General features: G+C 35.0%; 1 protein-coding gene across 2 annotated transcripts in view; it reads left to right on the plus strand.

The window, feature by feature from the left end:
- Nucleotides 1-20408, plus strand: part of SLC26A7 (solute carrier family 26 member 7) — a 130684-nt gene that overhangs the window by 98774 nt on the left and 11502 nt on the right. For both annotated transcript variants that reach the window (XM_008068493.1, XM_008068492.1), the window contains exons 12-15: nt 6606-6712; nt 7916-7982; nt 10806-10943; nt 13448-13496. In XM_008068493.1, the coding sequence (XP_008066684.1) occupies nt 6606-6712; nt 7916-7982; nt 10806-10943; nt 13448-13496 (361 nt within the window). The remainder of the gene's footprint in view (nt 1-6605; nt 6713-7915; nt 7983-10805; nt 10944-13447; nt 13497-20408) is intronic.

Raw genomic sequence — 20408 nt, forward strand, 5'->3', positions numbered from 1 at the left:
TAGATTATATTATATCAAACCATGGTAAACTATGATTTCTACTAGCATAAACATTTAGCACACTTATTCTAGAAAAACCTACCTATGTAAGAGCATCCAAAATTCTCCTCCTTTCTAATATAGATGAAATGTTTCACGAGTACCCTCTGATTAATTCTATTATGTCATTCACCATATTGAAATATAATAATTGAGAAGAAGCCAAATCTGCCAACACCTTGACCTTGAATGTGCATCCTCCAGAACCATGAGTCAATAAACTACTGTTGTTTAGAAAGACAAGAAAATGAAAAGAAATATAAAGATCTATGTAGCTTCTCTACTTCAGATCCTTTGTTCTGAGAGACTTTGGGGCATTATTTATTCTGGTGCCTGTTTCCACAATCTTACTCCTGGGGCCTAATATTACTGAGTTCCTACCAAAGTATAATGCTGGGTACCATAAGGAATGTAGAGATGAAAAAATAACTACTAGTCCTCTCTAGATGTTTATCATTTGTGCAGGAAGCAGACACAGAAACACTAACTTATTAAGCAAAGCATGATATAACATGACTTGGAAGTAAAAGTATAAGCTTAGTTCTGAGGGAAAATAGAGGCAGGGATATTTAATTTGAACTGATTAACATGAAGATTCTCATAGCAGAGCAGAAATATGAACTGAAACTTGAAGGAACAGTATTTGGTAGGCAGGCCAAGAGGCCAAATTAGCCACGACTTTGTTAAGGTGAGACATGTGAGGTAATTCATGGAAACAAATAAATGGAAAGATGCAAACTTATTCAACAAGCTGCTTGTTAACCCTATGATCAAGGAGTCTCATTAATCACATAGAAGGAATCACGTTACCATATTAGAGGGGGAGAGATGTCAAGGAAGGCTTCTAGGAAATAATTTCTAAGTTGAGAATTGGATACTGAATAGATTACCTGAGGAAGGGAAAAAGAGCCACATATGCAAAGATACAGAGATGAGTATAAGCATATCAGGCTATGAAAAATCAAGATGTTTGATATAGGTAGAACACTTTGTGTGAGGGGGGGTAGTAACAGATGAGGGTGGAAAAGTTAAGAAATGGGTTGGATTGGGAAAGGCTGCTCATGTCGTGCAAAGACAATTTGACTTCATTCTGAAGGCAGCAAAGCATCACTGAAAGGTGAAACAAATATAATTTCTGTATTTAAAAGGTCAGTTGAATAGATTGAGTAAGATGGATCAAGCTGGAGGAATATACTGCATTGCTCTAGCCATTCAGCCAAACAACTGAGGAAAGTCTAGACCAAGACTGAGACCATGAAGTTCAAGAAGAGAAAATAGACTGAAAAATATTAAAGAGGTTGGATTAGTTAGTCCTCACCCCCAGTTCATTATATAAAGTGAATCAGTCTAGAATGACTTTTAAGTTTCTAGTTTGGGATTTCAATAGAAGAAGATGATATATCACTTAACAAGTTGTAGAATACAGAAGATTCTATTATTTGAAAGCATTTAGTGGTTATCTTTAGTCTTTTAAAACTATAGATTCTCATTCTTGAGTTATTTATCTTCTCTCTGTTTTCTGTATGTCATCACCAAGTAGTTTTCCAAGAAGGGCTCATGTATTTTATGTTCCATGTTCCCCTAATGATTTCATGGTGAAAATATCTACCTGTTTTCTATGTATTAGGGGAAAGTTTTTGGTTGAATCTAAAATGATTTTTCTCAGGGCATTTTAGACTTGGTATTATCTTCTGGTGTTGAGGAATAAGGTAGAGCAGCCACAGGTCAACCTGATTTTTTTTTTTTTTGCTTAGCGAGTTTGTTTTCCTAAATGGATGCTAAATGAAGTTCTTTCTTCTTTTGATCTCAGAATCAATAATTACTTGTATAATATTTTCTTCTAATATTTCTTTGAATGGTTTTTCAAGTCTACATGTTCCACTCACTTCTTAACTAATTATGTATTTGTTGATTTATCTTTGCCTTTCTTCATATCTATATAGTTTCACATAATTATTTTGTTCTTCATATCTATATAATTTCACATAATTATTTCACTTTTCTGTGTGTGTTTTCTTTTGACTACTCGTATATATTTAATGATGTATTTCTAGTTGTGATTATCTTTTTAGTGTTAAATATGGCTTTTACCTCTGTAATGTTTTCATTTCCAGCAAATTATTCCAGCTTGTTTTTTAATCTTCTTCAGTTTTTCTCTTCTTGATAGCGTATTTCTTCTTTGAATATTTTAATTTATTTTTGAGGGTTTTGTTTTCCCTGAGTTTACATTGCCTATTAAATATCCAAGCCCACTCTTTGTCTCTATTTTATTATTTTCTTTCTTTTCCTCATTTCTGTGAATAAGTCCCTTGATGATTTCTCTAAGATTGTCATTAATTTTTAGTAGACTTAGCTATTCGCTGAAAAACAATGCAGGGAGGGCAGGAGGTAAGAAATGAGGTCAACTAGTTCCCAATTTTGATTTAGATAGGTCTTCTGAGGATGTGTCCCTAGTTGAAGCAAAGCCTCAGAAATCACAGGCTCTCTGGTGATCTAACAGTGTTGTCTCCTCTTTATTCTTTATCTTGTGTCACCTCTAGCAGTCTCCTATGATGAGAAAGCTAGGTTGTAAGTTATACAAATGGTCTTTTACTTCTGCCATGCTATGGTATCAAACAAATCTCTATGGGTACATTTCCTGTTTCCCTAATAGCCCATCTTTGACTCTAGCACTTAGAAGCTCTTGCCCCTAAAAGCTTTTTATCAGACGACTATTTTATAGAATTTCTAGGACTGGCATACGTGCAAAAATCTACAATTGATTGAACCCTGAGGATAAGTTTGGTGGCTTCTAGTGTCCCTCTTGGTTATCACCTAAATTTCACGGTGTTGGAAAGGTTTGTATAATATTTTATAGTTAGAAGTTTTTACCATGCTCTTGTTTCTTGATACTCTTTTTTCCTTCTATTTATTTATTTTTATATTGTTTTCAGTGGATTTTGAAGATGCGGGTAGAGTAAAAATGCCTTTAATATATTATCTAAATCTGATATCCAAGCTTATACATAGAAAATCAATTCTGACAGCAGTATGGCAAATAGTTTACAATGCAGATAACAAAAATAGATAGTTAAGTAGGAGACAATCAAAATAATCTAGAAAAGGGACAGTTAAGTGGGAACTAGATTATTATTAGTGTATTGGGAGAGATATGGTTTGAGATATTTTTGATTAATAATTTATAAGACTTGCAAAATGATTGGACATTAGATGAAAGAGGAGAGTAAGTATGATTCCCTAGCTTCTAATTTTAGTTTACTGGTGTATATTTGTGCTATATCTGAAGGATAACATCATTGGCAGAAGGACACATATTTGGGGTGAATAGACATGCTACGTTTGAAGGTATTTGATAGTTTGAAAACTTGTTTAAGAAATCAGAATTTGTAGTCTCCTACTTAGAGGTGATAGCTACAAATTTGTAATAAGTAGTTAATATGGTATGGGCAAATAGTAATGTTACAAAAGGTGACATGGATATAGCAAGTACTTGACGATTCAATGGGACATTGAAGTTAGCTTGACAATGGCTGTTTATGGTTAGAGTAGACTGGTGTCTCTTAGCTGCCAAGGGATCCAACAGTGAACAGTCATGAATTATTGGGTTATGACATGGGCATAGCATTTAAAGTAAGAATATTGTACAGACTTTTGTGTATATAGGCTTTATTACCCAACAGACATAATATTTCTAGATTACTCAATAGATAGAATATGCCTAAAATCTCATAAAACTAAAATTATTTAAAAAATTATATAAAATAATTTAAAAGTTTAAAGTTTAACAAATCATGGAAGTAGTTAAAATATGGAAAACCAGAAAATTTTTTATTTCTTTAAATTTTTTATACTTTATTGATATTATTTTGAGTTGTAGGGCAAAACCCTTTTTGAATTAATGAGGAAATAGAGATCCAAACAGAGTCCCTATTCATGGACTCTGAACTGAGTTTGGGTAGCAATGAGTGGATATAGAAATCAGATCTATAAAAATGTAAAAGTATGAATCTGTCAACAGAACAGATAGTACATCATGTAAATTAGGGAGATGTCAGGTAGCTGTTAAACTATGCTTTATGTTGATGCATTTTATAAGAGGAAAATATTTTCGTGTTCCCTACTGAAGGTCAGTATTGGGGTTATTTTAGTTATATTTTATGTTTGCTTGTTTGTTTGTTTTGAGTGAGTTTGTACTTGATGACTGCGAGTGCCCAACAGGTAAAGGAGTAAGTAGAAACACATAATGAAAGAAGAAAATAGGGGCCCAAGAGCTAATCAATTCCTGATAACTGACAACTAGCATTTGGGTCTTTAGCAGAAATTGTTACAGAATACCGTTGAGACTTGCTTATTCTAACCAATGGAACGATTTACTAATCTATGTTATTAATTTCCATTTGATGTTTTTTCAAAGCTATAAATGTAGCCCCAGGAAATAAGGAAGCATTTGTAAAGTCCGACTTATAATAGATGATGTTGTGGGCGAGTAAATATGCTTTAAAAATAGAACTAGATGGTACCAAAATTTCTGGTTACTCTGATGAATTCCAGCCTCTAGGCTCTGTGATTTTTTTTTAAGTGGCAGAGACCGATCCTTAGTTCCCTTTGCCATATTGAATCATGGAGGTTGGCCAAGAGGAATTAGAGGTATAAGACTTTTGGTGAGGTCTTATTCTGCCACACTCAGATAGGTTCAGTCAGCATTTGAGAATGAGTGAGACTCAAAGTTATCATGGGAGATTGAAGTAATGGACAAAAACTTGCAACCTTATTTTGTATATGATTAAGTACAGTGTAATACACTAGGAAGTAAAATCACACTGTGAACAAGTTGAAGACTGAAATGACTACCTATTCATTTTAATAGAAGAAAAACATTTCAGTCTCCTAACCTATGAGATGACAAGCTGGGAATGATCTCATAATAAGCAATAACTTAGCATTACATTTATAGGTGATGGTTCTTAGCTTTAGAATAATTTAAAATATATTTTCTCTTCTCCATATGTTTGTTTATCCAAAATCAAATAAATTTTCTGATAGAAGTTCCTCCATTTGCTTTCAAGGGCTCAGCTTTTCAAAACAGCCTGTTATTAACAATCACTCAAGCTCAGTGTAGATAAATAGTACAAAAAAGGAGAAGAGCTTTAAGGAAAAAAAAGTCCATTAGAAATATTTGTTTCATTGACTGAAAAAAAAAAAAAACAACAACCCTGCATCCCCCGCAATGTTCTATGCCATTTTTAAAATGCAGAGAGATTTCTAAATTTTTCATTTGTGTATGAAATTGAATTATGTTTTGAAGATGTATTAAAGTGATAATACAGCTATTGGGACAGAAAGAAATCAATCTAGAATTGTACTCGTAGGCAAAGTGATGCAGATTATTTGGGAGAAAAGAGAGAAGTTAAAAATTTTGTTGGTCGGCTGGTCTTGGTGGCTCAGCCTGTAATCCCAGAACTTTGGGAGGCTGAGGCGACTGGATTGTGTGAGCCTACGGGTTTGAAACCAGCCCGGGGAATTTGGTGAGACCTTGTCTCTACAATAAATAAAAAAATTAGCCGGGCATGGTAGCATGCACCTGTAGTTCTGGTTACTTGGAAGGCTGAGGCAGAAGGATCCCCAGAGCCCAGCAGGTCAATGCTGGGGTGGCCGTGAGTGTGCCACTGCACTCCAGCCTGGGCAACAGAGTGAGACTCCAACTCAAAAAAAAAAAAAAAAAATTGTTGGTCTACTATTTGGTAAATTCAAGGTTTTGTGTTTAGAAAAATATAAGCTTCTGAAATTCACAAATTATTTTGCTTTTAAATATATATTTTTTGGAGTACTAACCTTAGAAATGCCAACTATAATGCAATATCTTGTTGCAAATTATAATTTTAAGTGGGGAAAAAAACCTGCAATAACTTTTGGAATTCCAACTAAAAGAGAATTAGAGTTTCTTGTAATCTTTTGAAGTGTTTCCAAAACATAAGTTAACCCTGATTTTTTAGCTTTCACAATAAACAGTCCCTTGCAAATAAAATTATAATGATCTTCATAGTGGCTGATCTAAAAGTGGCATTGGCAGTGTTGTTTGATTCAATCATTTTAACATTAGACTTTGAGAGCTTCATGTTAAATAAACTACATTAGTTATTTTTATAGCAATCCTAGAAAATAGAATATTGTTGAGAATAACCCAAAATCTGTGAACAATTGCTTATAATATTACTACATTAAATTAGAAAGCAGTGGGAAATTATGACATACTTTTGAACCATACATATCAACCAACTATTTAGAGACCTTAAATATAGTGTTCTTTGGGGGGAATTGAACTAGGGGTTGGCAGTGTCTGGAAGTAAAAAAAATGAACCTTTCCCTGCCTTTGCTGCTGAGAGTCTGATGGAGTCAGGATATGTTTCTGTATTCCTGGGCTTCTGTTGGCCACTTCTTATGCAATGTGTTCTTGCTGAGAGATTTAGTCACAGGAACATAGAATATGATTGTGAGAAACTTAGCAATCATGAGAAAGATGAAAATTCCAAAGGACCTACACCTTCTGTTTCCCAATTCCCTCTCAGGGCATATGGGTCAGTACGTATGTGTTTACAATCTGCTTTGCTGCCAATGTGGGACTGCTGTTTGGAGTTGTCTGTACCATAGCCATAGTGATAGGACGCTTCCCAAGGTAAGATCTTATTTACATGTGCTGTTTATTCTGATGCAGCAGCAAAGTATTTGGTACTACCAGTTACTTTTATTTCTGTGTAACATAGAGTATTACATTCTCATATTTTACTTGCTATCAGAGAATTAGAAACAGATAAGAAAATGTCTTACTTGCACATGATATTTAACAATGTTGATCTTAATGAAGAGAAATAGCTTACTAATATTATCAAATAGAATACATAAAATCTATTGAAATAGATAAACCCCTTAGCCTTATAATATATATATTTTTTAATTAGGTGAAGAAATAGAGTATCTAATGCACAAACAAAATCATTTGGAAAATTAAATAACTTCAGAGAATTTTATTTTTTAGAAGCCAGATTGACTTATATTTGTATCTATGTGCACACACTTTTCAAGATGATTTATTGAAGAACATTCTCACTTTTAGTCTTTTTACTAGACATCTATGAATCATTTCCCTATTTTGACCAATTCTTTTTCTGCTTCCCCTTCATCTGTTAGTACTTCTACTCATTTTTCATGAAATTACTTCGAAAATGATATATTCTGAAAAAATGTTAAGTTTTATCTCTATAGATTCTATCTTTATAGAATTTGTATATGCATATTCATTATTATCTGGACCTATCTTTCCTTTCTTTTTCTAAAACAAGATTTTATAAAATGCCGCATACCCTCTGGATTTTCTTTTTGTTTTTAGATAAGAAAATATAGTTTATTTAAAACTAAATTGGATGGGGGGAATTCACCTCCTCAAGGTAGGGGAGGAAGTTAAGTTCAGGAAACATGGTGATGGTCAGAGCTCAAAGAGCAAATGACCACACCATAGCTTAGCAAGGCATTGGCCACAATGGTCTGGCAATGGTTGGATGGCCTGGCAATGACCTGGATTTTATTTTTTACAATTCTCCTTTACCAATCCACCTTTTGTATCCTGGAGATGGGGGCTCTGGGCACCCAAATGAGGTAAATTACATTTATTAATCTCTATATAGAAGTCTCTGTTACTACCCTCTATTCCACAGTATTTCAGAGATATATAGATTTGCCAATGTCTTATGAACAAATGGGTTATAGGATCTAAACTATTTCAGACACATTCTAATTGTTATATGACTTATCTTTTTGGTGTCTTCATTGCTATAGTGATTGTGAAGTGACTTATTTTATTTTCTATCTTCCCTAATTTTAGAGCAAAAACTCTAAGTATAAAAAACACGAAAGAAATGGAATTTAAAGTAAAGACAGAAACGGACAGTGTAAGTTTAGTTTTCTTTTTCCTTTGGGCTATTATGAATAATTTTTGTTGTTGAGATAGTTTTAAGATATTATGAAAAAAACAGAAGAATTATAACAGTTAAAACGTGAGAATTTTCTTTTTAATTGGTATGAACTTCCAGTGGTATGTGTGTGATCACCACATGTGGCAATGGACATGCAGCAAATCAATAGAACAAAAAGTCTCTTTGGATTCAGCATTAAGATATGGCCATCACATGTTTTATAGAACTACAGTTCAATGTAGAATCATGCCTCAGATTGGTTAAGGCACTTGGAAACCTCTTTTCCCTTACTAAGTTGCACAAAATAATCAAACCAAACTGATAGTCTATTCTGCAATAAGTGATGAGGGAAGATAGGGAATAGGAAGAGAGAATAAAGCAAAGTTGGTTTATGGTATTGCTTTAAAAGAGAAAAAACAAAAACTCAAGGTGTCTGTATGTTAGCAGAAGGTAATCAAGTCCAATGATAATGGAGTGTAAATAGGACTGGTTTCCTGCACAGTGGACACTTTTATAAGGAAACAATTTACACAAATTGTCTTGCCCTGCTGTGCTTAGGAGGGCCAATTGATTATGTCTGAGTTCTAATTTTTTATTCTAAGGAATGGCCAAAACAGCTTAAAGTGAGAAAAAAATATTGACATGAAATATTTTTGCCAATTAAAAAAAATTGTCCTCACGTTGAACCCGCTTTGTAAATGTTTGGGCAACCTTTTTTCTTTCTTTTTCACATGCACTTGTTTCAGCACCTCATGATTCTCACAAGAGCAGAGAGAACTGGCCTCCCACCAAAAGGACCAGTGTCAGGGTGTTTCCAAATAAACTGGAAGTAGGAAGTAGCATCAGGAGCTCTTCTATGACACCCAGGGGACTGGCTTGTGTTTAATAAAATGAGAAGATTTGCTTCACAGAGAGCTATTTGAGTTCAGAGAATTTGAGGGTGTTCCAGGCTCAAGTTTTCTATCAACTCTGCCTTTCTTTTCCCTCCTTAAATTTTCCATGGGAATTTAGTGACTGTGCAAAGTCTCAGACTGACTCTTGGGGACCCCTGAAGTTCTCTGTGTATCGATACTACATGTACTCATGCACTTGCCTTGACCTCTTTAGCTTTGAGCAGAAATTGACTTCTGGCTTATTAAAAATAACTGGTTAATAATTTCTGTCTAATTCTTACCTTCTTCTTGGGTTAGGCATGTAGGGAAGCAAATGAGGGGATTTTTAGGAAGATGAAAATGCTAGAAATTTCTCCACATCTTTAAATCTTGATTGGTTCTAGTCACTGATCTGAATAACAGCTGTGTCATATGGACATTTTAATTTTGTAAGAATATTACACCTCACTAGTTATTTAATGTTTTTAATGTTTCCAAAATAAGAGGGAAAAATCTGAACTAAAGAAAGATTTGAATATAAACTGCTAGGTGGAACTTTTAACTAAATAAAATTGATCTGTCATTTCTTTCATCCATTCTTGCACTCTTCCACCTCTTCTTCATGTGAGATACCATTCCTAATTTGGGAGATCTCTTCCCACTCAGTGTATTCAACCCTATTGAGAATTTCTTCTCTGGAACAATTCGAATCTCTATTTAACAAATACATATTTTTTATATTAACTAAAAACAACATATCGGCACTATCATTTGTTGTGATTAGTGGGTTGAGCTAAGATTGATGCTTTGGGATAATTAAATATGGCAGGCCTAAGAATTAATATTTTGTTTTTGATTTCTAAGAGGTTTACTCTTGACTAAAAGTTAATTTGGCAACTTAGGGCAATTTTTTGTTTTTTTGAGGTACTTGTTGCAAATTTCCTCACTTTCTAGTTTAATCATTTGTGTAGCTATAGAAATGTTTTGAGATTATCTAGCCTAAACATTTACCTAACTTAAAAAATGAGGAGGCTGAGAGAGTTTAAATGAATTGTCCAAATTAACATACCTGATATTTTCTTTTTCATCTTTCTGTCTTCTGCTTGTATGCATCCCTATTCTCTGCATCTCCTCTTCCATGGAGGTACTAAAACCTGAAGGAGTACTGCTTTATTTGGTTGGCAAGGAGTTGTCCTTTCATGGAATTTACCATCCTCCCAATTTCTAGGTCAGACACCTGCCCTAAAGGTCATAGAGAAAAAGGTTTTTGTTACATACCACCAAGTACTGCCAGTAATATCTAGGAAAATGGCCAAGGCAGACATATTTTGTGTCAAAACATTTTTTACCTCCCTTTCTGTATCTCTTGCCTAAATTCTAGCAATCCAGTTACATAGGTCTGCCCGAAGTGAAGTTATATTCCCAATCCTACTTTCTCATCTCTGCCTCCAAATTAGGACTGTCAGTTACTTGTAAAGTTATATTTCAGTTGAAGGAAAGCTATGTTGTTATGAGGGAAAAGGCTGAAAGTTGACCCTTTAGGACACATTTTCATTTAAAAAAATTGATGATGAAGTAAATTAATTTTCAACAGATAGATTGGATGGAAGAGGTCCTTTTGGGAGCCTAGGTCTTCCTGGAAATTTTTGGGTATTCTAGGCTACTGCCTCCCCAAAACCTAGTCTGGAGGAATAAAGGCTACTTTCTGAAAAACTGTGGACTTACCAGTATTAATGTTTCTTAGTAAAGAGGAAGTATATATTTTCCCCAAGAAGTACAATAGAACATTAAAGCCTCTATATACATTTTAATAATTAAAATATTAATTAAGAGTGACATTTGAACTTGTGAGATTTAGACTCATTGGATATAATTCTCTTTTATCTAATTTGGAGTTCTGAATCTATTTCTTTTTCTCCTTTAAAAGGAAACCCTGCAGCAGGTGAAAATTATCTCAATAAACAACCCACTTGTTTTTATGAATGCAAAGAAATTTTATACCGATTTAATGAACCTAATCCAAAAGGAAAATGCCAGCAACCAGCCAATCGATGATATCAGCAAGGTAGGCTTGGTGGTTTGGTTAGAATGTCATATTACAAGTAGCATTATGTTGTGATGCTAAAAAAAAAGTTATCACATAAATAATAACACACTATAAAACTGTATGGAGACCTCTCCCCTCAGCAAAACCTAATTTTTTCATTATACTTTTTATTTATCTCTTGTAGTTAGCCTTTAGGTCATCACTCGCTTGTTCGTTTATTCACTCCTTCAGCGTATATCTAATAGACATGTGTACCAGGTACTATAACACTGAGGACGATAAATAAGATAAATGACCTAATGTAAAAGATCTTTTTACAAGGTCTTAAACAACAACAACAAAAAGACATTAGATCTCACTTTTAAAGTGATAGAATATGATAAATGACTTTGAAGAAGCATAAACTATTGCAGTTATTGTGATAACATTATTATAAAATCCCAGAATTCTTTACTCCAAAGTAATGTTCATTAACAGAGTTGTTAAATCAAAGGTATATCTGTATGATTTGATATAAATGAGCTTCCTATCATCATTTGAATCCTTGAGCCCTCTGCAATGCTAAGAACATGGACTTCGAAGCTGCCTGCATTTGCCACTTATTAGCTGTGGGACTTTAACTGAGTTATTAAATCTTTGTTCTTTGGTTCCCTTATCTGTAATTGAAATGATTAAATAAATAAGTTAACATATGCAAAACACTTAGAATAATGCTTGGCCTGTTCAGTACTATAGAAACTTCACTAATAGTATTACTCTATTTGACTGTCTTCTCCATGAAGCTTTCCTCACCTACCTAGATCACAAAGACTTCTTCTTTCTCTTATATCCTTGGGCATGTATCATCTCTCAGTTACTCAGATACATAGAAAATCTTGGCCCTCCCATTTCTGATGCATCAGGAGCTGTCTTGAGCTATAATCCTATACCTCCTAGCTTTATGCTTCTGCCTCTGGGCCTCACTTGATCCATATCATAGAGGCCCTATATACAGGATCAGAAATGTAGTTTACAGGGACTCAGTGCAAAATGAAAATGTGTAGTATGTTATTCAACAATAATTAAGAATTTCAATGTGGTGACAGTAGAGCATTAAACCAAGTGGGAGACCCTTCTAAGCATGGGAGGATAGCTATAGAGGTAAAGTGCCCCTCTCATCACATCATATCAAGGGTATATCAACATGTTTTATCTCTGTTGATGTCAACCCTGGTCAACTGGATGAGGTAGTGCATGCCAGTTTTCTCTATTGTAAAGCTACTTTATTTTCTTCCCTTCTATATCCTTCTATATTTTCTTTGGAAGAAAGTCACTGTGGAGTCTACACTTAAGGAGTATAGAGTTATGATCCACCTCCTTCATGGTGGAGTGTCTATAAATATTATTTGAAATTCTTCTACACAAGAGATTTCAGACAAGGTATTTTAAGAAGAGAGGAAGGAAACTTATATGTGTTGAATAACTCTCAGGGGTTCGTTTCTTTAATCAGGCTGTCTAACAGTCATCACCAACCTTACAATGCAAGTGGGATTGCCTGAATGTTACATAAAAGGAAGAGTAAGACACAAAATATGAAACAACTTAGCAGAAGTTGTATGAGCTAATAGTAGTCCGAACCAGACTTGAATCACTTGGTATCAAGAGGAGAGTATAGAGGTTCTCCTTAGCCTGTAAGATGAAAACTGATTTCCTGGTGAAGAATACAATGTAGTTACTGGTAACATTAGGTTGGAATTGGAAGGGTATGGACTTTGTTCCTAGCCCAGTCTCTTTGTAGCTTTGTGACTTTGGTCAAATTATTTAATCTTTCTAATCTTTAACTCCCTCATATGGAAAATGAGATTAATACTTCATACAATTGTTCTGAGGATTAAATGATTAATGTAAAGTCCCCAGTATATAGTAAGTATTAAAGAAATATCAATTGTTATCATCTTCATCATCATTAACAAAAATAACAATAACACATTGTTTGAGAAGTAGATAGTACATGATTTCATTAGAGGCATCTTTTATTCTCAGAGAAGCTTTACTGTAGGACACAGAGACATGTTCATTCTCCAGTATTTTCATAAATCAGGAATGTTTCTTAGGCATTTTAATGGAGCTACTGATGAATAGTTAACTTTTGTATAATATAAAATAGATGATCAGTGGTTCTCCCTCTGAGAATGCTATGCTAATGAAATTAATTTCTGATTAAATAGGCTACATTAAAAAACACATGCAAATGTTTAATTTCTGATCCAAAACTAATGCAGTCTTGCAGAAAATATTCTAAAGAACCAGTCTTACTTGATAATACAAATGATCTACTGAATTAATATTACTTAGGACCAATTATCATGCTTTTATTTAAAAGTTTGTTGTATACATCATTCTGAAAACAAGGCTAGTGAAAAATAATGTTTGTAAACTAGTGTTTTGTTATTCTTTATAGATAAAAGAGTGGTGTGTTTTTTTTCACAGAGAGAAATGAGCTTTTGTAACATTTTTCTTCTTAACATTTGTTTTCATTTCAGTGTGAACAAAACACGTTGCTTAATTCTCTATCCAATGGCAACTGCAATGGTGAGTTAGCTTTAAGGAATGAAAAACTAAAATGAAGCGTTTGACTTGAATATAGACCAGAGAATGAAATCTTCTTCTCCTTCTCTTTTCCCTCTGCCTCTCTCCTCTGTTCTGCTTCCCCTTCCCTCTTTGTTTTTGTTCTCCCTCTATTCTCCTCCTTCCTACTCTTCCCTATTTTTTCTTCTTCCTCCTCTGTTCTTTCCTTGTCCTTCTTCCTATTCTCTTCCTCCTCTCTCCTACTACTCTCTCTTCTTCCCCTCTTTTTTTTTCTTATCTTTCTCTCCCTTTTCCTTTTATTTTTTCCTCTTATGTTCTCCTTTCCCTCTTCTCCTCCCTTTCCGTTCCTTCTCCTTCCTCTCTCCTTTTCTTCTCCGTTTTTCTCTTCCCTATCCTTCTCTGTTCCTTCTCTTTCCTCTTCCTTCTTGTCTTTATTAACTTCAAATAAATGTTTGAACCACAAATTGAAATTCATGGTGTTACATGTTGTTAAAAAAATGGATCAGATTTCTTCCCCAAATCTCATACTGTTTAATACATTTTGAATTTTCACCTGCAAAGCAGCAATTTAAAGCTATTACATGTTCTTATTTGTATGAAAAAAATCAAGTAACAGGAACAAATGTTAGTACCTCTTAAATTATCCTGGTCAATGTTTATTCTTTATAAGTTGAATTATCTTTCTATGCAAACTCATGAATTAATGTGACTTTATCTCAGTATAGAGTTAAAAGGCACAAAAGAAGGTAATGTACCTCTGTGAAGTATGAACGAAAATCATTATGATAATACTGCAATTAAGTGATGAAAATAGAGTTGATGTGGGATAAATCTGCATACTCGTCTTTTAATTTGACATTTACTAACATCAAACATCAGTAATTATTCATCATTGTAGCTTTAATTTTTTTGTAGCTTTAATTTAATATGAATAGTTATACAAAATTCTCTCAATTTGTTTTGTAAAATATTTAGCTAATTCTTCCTAAATAAGTAAAAATAAAGGTAATTTTTATTGGAAATCTTTGAAAAATATCTATTTGTTTTACTTTTCATTTTGAATTTTTGGAAATAATTTTAGTTATGAACTCATTAGTTTTTAAAGCTATTATTAGTGTAATGGCTTCTATTAATTTCAACATATGCTTCAAAATAAGTTTTTTTTATAGTATGGAGCTAAATAAATGACATGATTTTTTTTTTTTTTTTGAGTTGGAGTCTCACTCGGTCGCCCAGACTGGAGTGCAGTGGATGCTCCCGGCAACCGCAGCCTCGCCTGCTGGGCTCCGGCGATCCTTCCGCCTCAGCCTTCCGAGTAGCCGGAATTACAGGCACACACTACCACGCCCGGCTGATTTTTTGATTTATTGTAGAGATGAGGTCTCACTGCCCAGGCGGGTCTCGAACCTGCAGGCTCAGGCAATCCACTTACCTCAGCCTCCCAAAGACGCGGGATTACAGGCTGAGCCACTGAACCCGGCTAAATGACATGATTTATAAAAGAATAATTAGCACCATACTTTTTTTGTTATTAGATCACAGATTTCAGGAAGTATGTCAAAGCTGAAAATTCAGCATTAAAACTGGATTTTTAAAAACTTCTTGGTTCTTCTATTTTAAGAAGAGAAGTAAGTTATAAGTATTTTTTAAAAACAAGGATGGCATGGTTACTGCCTCATTTCTTTATCCTTAACTCTTCTCTTTTTTCTTATTGACTCTTGATTTTATTTATTGTTTTTCCCAAGGTTTTTTTTTATGACTTTATCACTAGGGACAAAAACCATTTATTAAGGTTGTCAATTCCTGAATATATGGAAAAAAGGAAGCAAACAAAGAAGGGAAAACTAGAATAATGAAGGTAGAATTACTTAGATCCAAATTATGATCTTGAACCAGAAGTTTAAATCCCTCTCAGTTTTAAAGGGCTATATGGTATATCATATAAGTATCACTACTTGGTAAGAAAGAATAAAGAACACCAGAATGCTGGCAGGCACTATGGGGAAAAACGAAAACAAGCAGAAAGTGGAGGAGGTGCTGGAAGAGGAGAAGGAGAAGCATGTGTTGGAAAAAGTTCTCCACCAACCATCCAATGGTAAAGGGCAAAGTGAAAGGATTTCTCACATGAGGACATGTGGAAACCAGAAGAAAACCTGGGTTGCCCTGACCACCTCACTGAGTTTCTACAGTCACAGAAAACAGCATGAGACCATGAGAAAGGTGCGAAGCTGATCCAAGCTGAGTCTGATTCTGAAGATAAGGGAGAAGAGAGCAAATCAAAGAAGAAAGAAGAGTCAGAAAACCTATGAGGCTTTGCAGAGTTTGGAGCAGGAGTGGATTAACTGGGGCTACAGACTCCAGTGTCAAGCTCATGTTTCTGATGCAATGCAGGAACTCTGATGAGGCTGACCTGGTCCCTGCTAAGGAAGCTAATGTCAAGTGCCCAAAATTTGTCATATATTTCTGTGAGGAAAGGCTTATACAGCATTCCTGTCCCTCAAAGATTGATGAAAAAAAAAGATGACAAAAATTAACTTTCTTGAGTACTAGCCCCTGTTACATCTGACTATGGATTTCAAATGAGAAGGGAAGGAGTTCTACTTGTCCTGACAACATAAGGTGCTTGAAAAGATGTCCTTTGAAGAGCCAGTATAGATTCTGTGCCGTGCAGTAGGCCAAGTGCTTCAGAGTTGTTCCAATCTGTATAATTTAAAAATATATTTTTAAAAAATCTCTTAATATTTGTACCTGGAAACATATACAAGATTCGTCATAGTAGCACTGTTTATAATCCCCCAAAACTTGAAATAAGCAAAATACCTATTAGTGGTATAATGGATAAATAATATGTAGAATATTTACATAAGAGGATAAATACATGTTAAATATCTATTGGATTATAGCATATAATATATTCTAAATAAGCATATAACATAAATAACAATATAAATATATGAATCAACTGCATTGACCAACATCAACATGGATGCAGTGCAGATGTCAGCATTTTTGCTCTTTTCTAACTTACTGTGGCAAATTTACTTTCTCCTGCCTTGGGCTCTACAAAGAACACTTATATAATATTGGAGTAGTACTTATTTAACTTCTTGAGCATCTTACTCTCCTGCTAAACAAAATATTTAAGAGACTCCTTACCTCTGCATTCCTAAACCAGGCTCACTTGGCACAGAACAGTAGCTGATGGACATGGACACCTTTACTGTGTCTTGGTTAAACTCTTTGACACCCAGTGGCCCTTTTATAGTAATCAGACATAGTTTACTAGAATATTTCTTCTGACATCCCCCTCCTGTCCATTCTTTTGATCTTGCAGAGTCTCCTCAGTTCTCTCTCTCTCCTCTCTCTCTCTCTCTCTCTCTCTCTCTCTCTCTCTCTCTCTCATTCAGTGACAGCATACTACCTCCCTGTGCTTTAAATGCTGAGGTTAGGTTTTCTGTGGTTGTTCTTGAGTTCACATCTCAATTTAATTATTAAAACCAGTAGCTTTGGTTTCATTACCTTTACATTTACTTCCATGTCTCTGATTCTGTACTTATTTATGTTCAAAATGAATTAGTATGACTTACATATTTTTTTTTCAGCTATGAGACATTTTGTTTGTTCCATATATAGAAAAAACCCAGTATGTGTGCTGTGCCAGCCAGAATAATAGATCAAGGAACTTTTTCCTATGAGCCCAAGTAGCCTCAGAATCTTTTCAACATGGTACTACAAGAAGCTACTACAAATGGTTGAGGTTGACATGCAGCTGAGATTGAATTGCCAACACAGATTTATTTTATTCTGTGATGTAATGAAAGATTAATTCTAAATCACCTTTCCTTAAAAAAAAAGTCCCTCTTATGCTTAATAAATTATCACTTTCTTTCTGAGGATCAAGTACCTACTTCCCAGTGTGACACTTAAAATGCTTCCTTATCCTTTCAGTTCGCTTTCCCTTTTACCACCCAATACTCAAGTCCTCCATCCCAGATAGTCAGTTCATAACCCTAATATCTAACTTAATCATCCCTGGGTCAAACCTTTATTTGGATTCTCATGACTAGGTTCATCTTCCTTTTCATCCAATCCAGATTTTATACTTTCTTTGAATTTCAATAGAGAAGTAAGGGGAGATATATTCTTTTTCAATCTTGTTAAGGAGAAAAAAAAAGTAAACTGGCTCCACACAGGGAAATATACAGTTATGTGCAACCTGGGATTCAGAATCTTCAGTTATAAAGTTCATAGCAATAGTAAAACAGGGAGACCACATGCTTCACTCAATCACATATGGCCTTATATGGTTACAAAGTTTATTTGCACATATCTTCCTCCTAACTAGAATTTGAAGGCAAATAATACATTTTAAATTTCCATTGCATTATCCTTCATTGTCCAGTGAACACTTAATATTTGTATACATTTCACAGAGCATTCTTCTCAATAGCTAAAATACAGGCAGTGCCAAAAAATGTATACCAATTTTAAGAGATGTTATCTATATATTACTTTCTGAAGCTGAGTTGAATTATGGTAGCAATGTGTAGCATGATGTTTGCTCATCCATTCTTCTGCCATTTTCTTTGACTGTTTTGCGTGTCACATGGTGACACACGCTAGCATTCATTTCATTAGTGACATCTTTTGAGTGAACATCATTCTTAAAATGTGTACACATATTTTTGGCATCCTCATAGATAATAGGTAACTACTTACTCTTCATCTTACAATAATTAATAGAACACTTCATTTTACCAATGAAGAAATTGAGGACCATAGAAGATAAGGTACTTGCCCTGGATCTTGCATTTAGTTAGGAATAGGGGCAGGACTTGAGCTGTTAAAGATAGGTTGTATGCAGGAAAGAACACTTAAAGCTGGGATTCAGGAGGATTGGTCTGAACACAGTCTGAAGGGGGACAAGCAAGAAAGATAGGGTGGTGGTAATCTAGTGAGGAGAAGATGAGGACTCCATCTTCCTCTTCTTTCATCACCAGGTTATGGAAACAGAGAGGCTGAACTCCAAAGAGATTTTGGCAGTGTGATGAACACAAACTGGCACTGTTTGGGTGTTGGGGAAAGGGAGAGGGCAATATGGAGGATAATGATTCTGAAGCTTTATAACTCTTGAACCAGGAATAATACAGAACCTAGGAGGGTAGCTAAAAGGAAAGATGAGTTTAGTTTGAAGCATGGTAAATTTAAGTTAATATGAAGTCATCTGGGAGACATTCAGTGGGTTTGGGGCAATACAGGATTTATCTGGAAGTGACCAAAGCAAGGGGAGCCAAAAACTTTGTAAGGAAGTTGGCAAGAGCGAAGATAATTTAAAATACTCCTCTCTCCCCAAACATTTTTAGAGGGGAAAAAAATTCATAGTTGAGCATGTGATTGAATAAACAAAATATATTAAACAAGCTACATAAATTATAGGGTGGAAATCACAATATTTCTCTTAATGAAAACAAAAACTTCTCAACTTACAGAGAAATCTTCCATTAGTGTGTTGGGTTCCCAAAACAGTCCATTTATGCCTATACTAAGAGGCATTGCATTAAGGTCTCTCTTAGCATTATGATTTACTGGGTCCACCTCTACCATCTACTCACTTATTTAGCTTCTAATCACCCTCCAGGTCCCAGCTCACATATCATATTCTTCCTTTTATTCCTACATTAATTCATATCCTTTTTCATTCAGTTAATCTTTCTTGTATGTATTGAACATCTAACCAATACTGGGCACAATAATAGGTGCTATATATTCAAAGATGAAGAAAGTAGACATTATTTCTGCCATCATGGACTTTAAAGTCTAAACAAGCTCCTTCCCTCACTGCCGCCTTCCTACCCCCCGAATTAGCAATCCAAGTAGACTAGTTTTCTATTGCTGCTGTAATAAACTGCCACAAACTTAGTGGTTTAAAACAGCGTCAATTTGTTATTTTACAGTTTTAGATGACAGAAGTTACTGAAATGAGTCTGGATGTAAAATCAAGGTTTTGGCAGGGCTGTATTCCTTCTGGAGGCTCCAGAGAAGAATCCATTTCCTTGCCCTTTCCAGCTTCCAGAGTCCATCTGTGTTCCTTGGCTCATGGCCTTGTCCTCCATTTCCAAGCCAGCAGTGTGGCATCTTCAAATCTCTCATTGATGTCTTCTTCTGTCACCACATCTTCTCTGACTCTGAACTATAAGAATGTTATTTTTTTGTGATTACATTGGGCCCACCTGGGAAATCTAAGACAACCTTCCCATCTCAACATCCTTAAATTAGTCAAATCTGCAAAGCCCTTTTTGCTATGTAAGACAATATATACACAAGTTCTAGAGATTAACGTCTACATTTTTTTTTCAAGTTGGAGTCTCACTCTGTTGCCCAGGTTAGAATGCAGTGGAACACTCACAGCCATCCCAGCGTTGACCTGCTGAACTCTGGCCATCCTTCTGCCTCAGTCTTCCCAACATCCGTAACTACAGGCATGCGCTACCACGCCTGGCTAATTTTTGATTTATTGTAGAGAACAAGGTCTTATCAAGTTGCCTGGGCTGGTTTTGAACCCATGGGCTTAGGCAACCACTCACCTTGGCCTCCTAAAATGCTGGGATTACAGGCTGAACCACCAAGCCTGACCCATGTGTACATTTTTGAGGGACTGTTATTCAATCTACCACACCATGTCTCCTGAGACTCCTTAGCAGTTTCTGCCATCTTCTCCAGCCCTGACAACACACCAAATTATTAATTCAACTGACTAGTTTCTCTACCTGATTATGAATCTATTGAGGGCAGGGACTGTTCACTATTGTACTTAAATTTCCTAAGACAGTGTCAGAGTAGGCACTTGGTATATCTTCCTTACTTGCTTGAATGAATGAATGAATGAATTGCCCAATATGTACACATGTCTTCCAA

This window comes from Carlito syrichta, unplaced genomic scaffold (genome assembly GCF_000164805.1).
Source record: "Carlito syrichta isolate Samal-C Ts95f unplaced genomic scaffold, Tarsius_syrichta-2.0.1 Scaffold311050, whole genome shotgun sequence".
Taxonomy (NCBI): domain Eukaryota; kingdom Metazoa; phylum Chordata; class Mammalia; order Primates; family Tarsiidae; genus Carlito; species Carlito syrichta.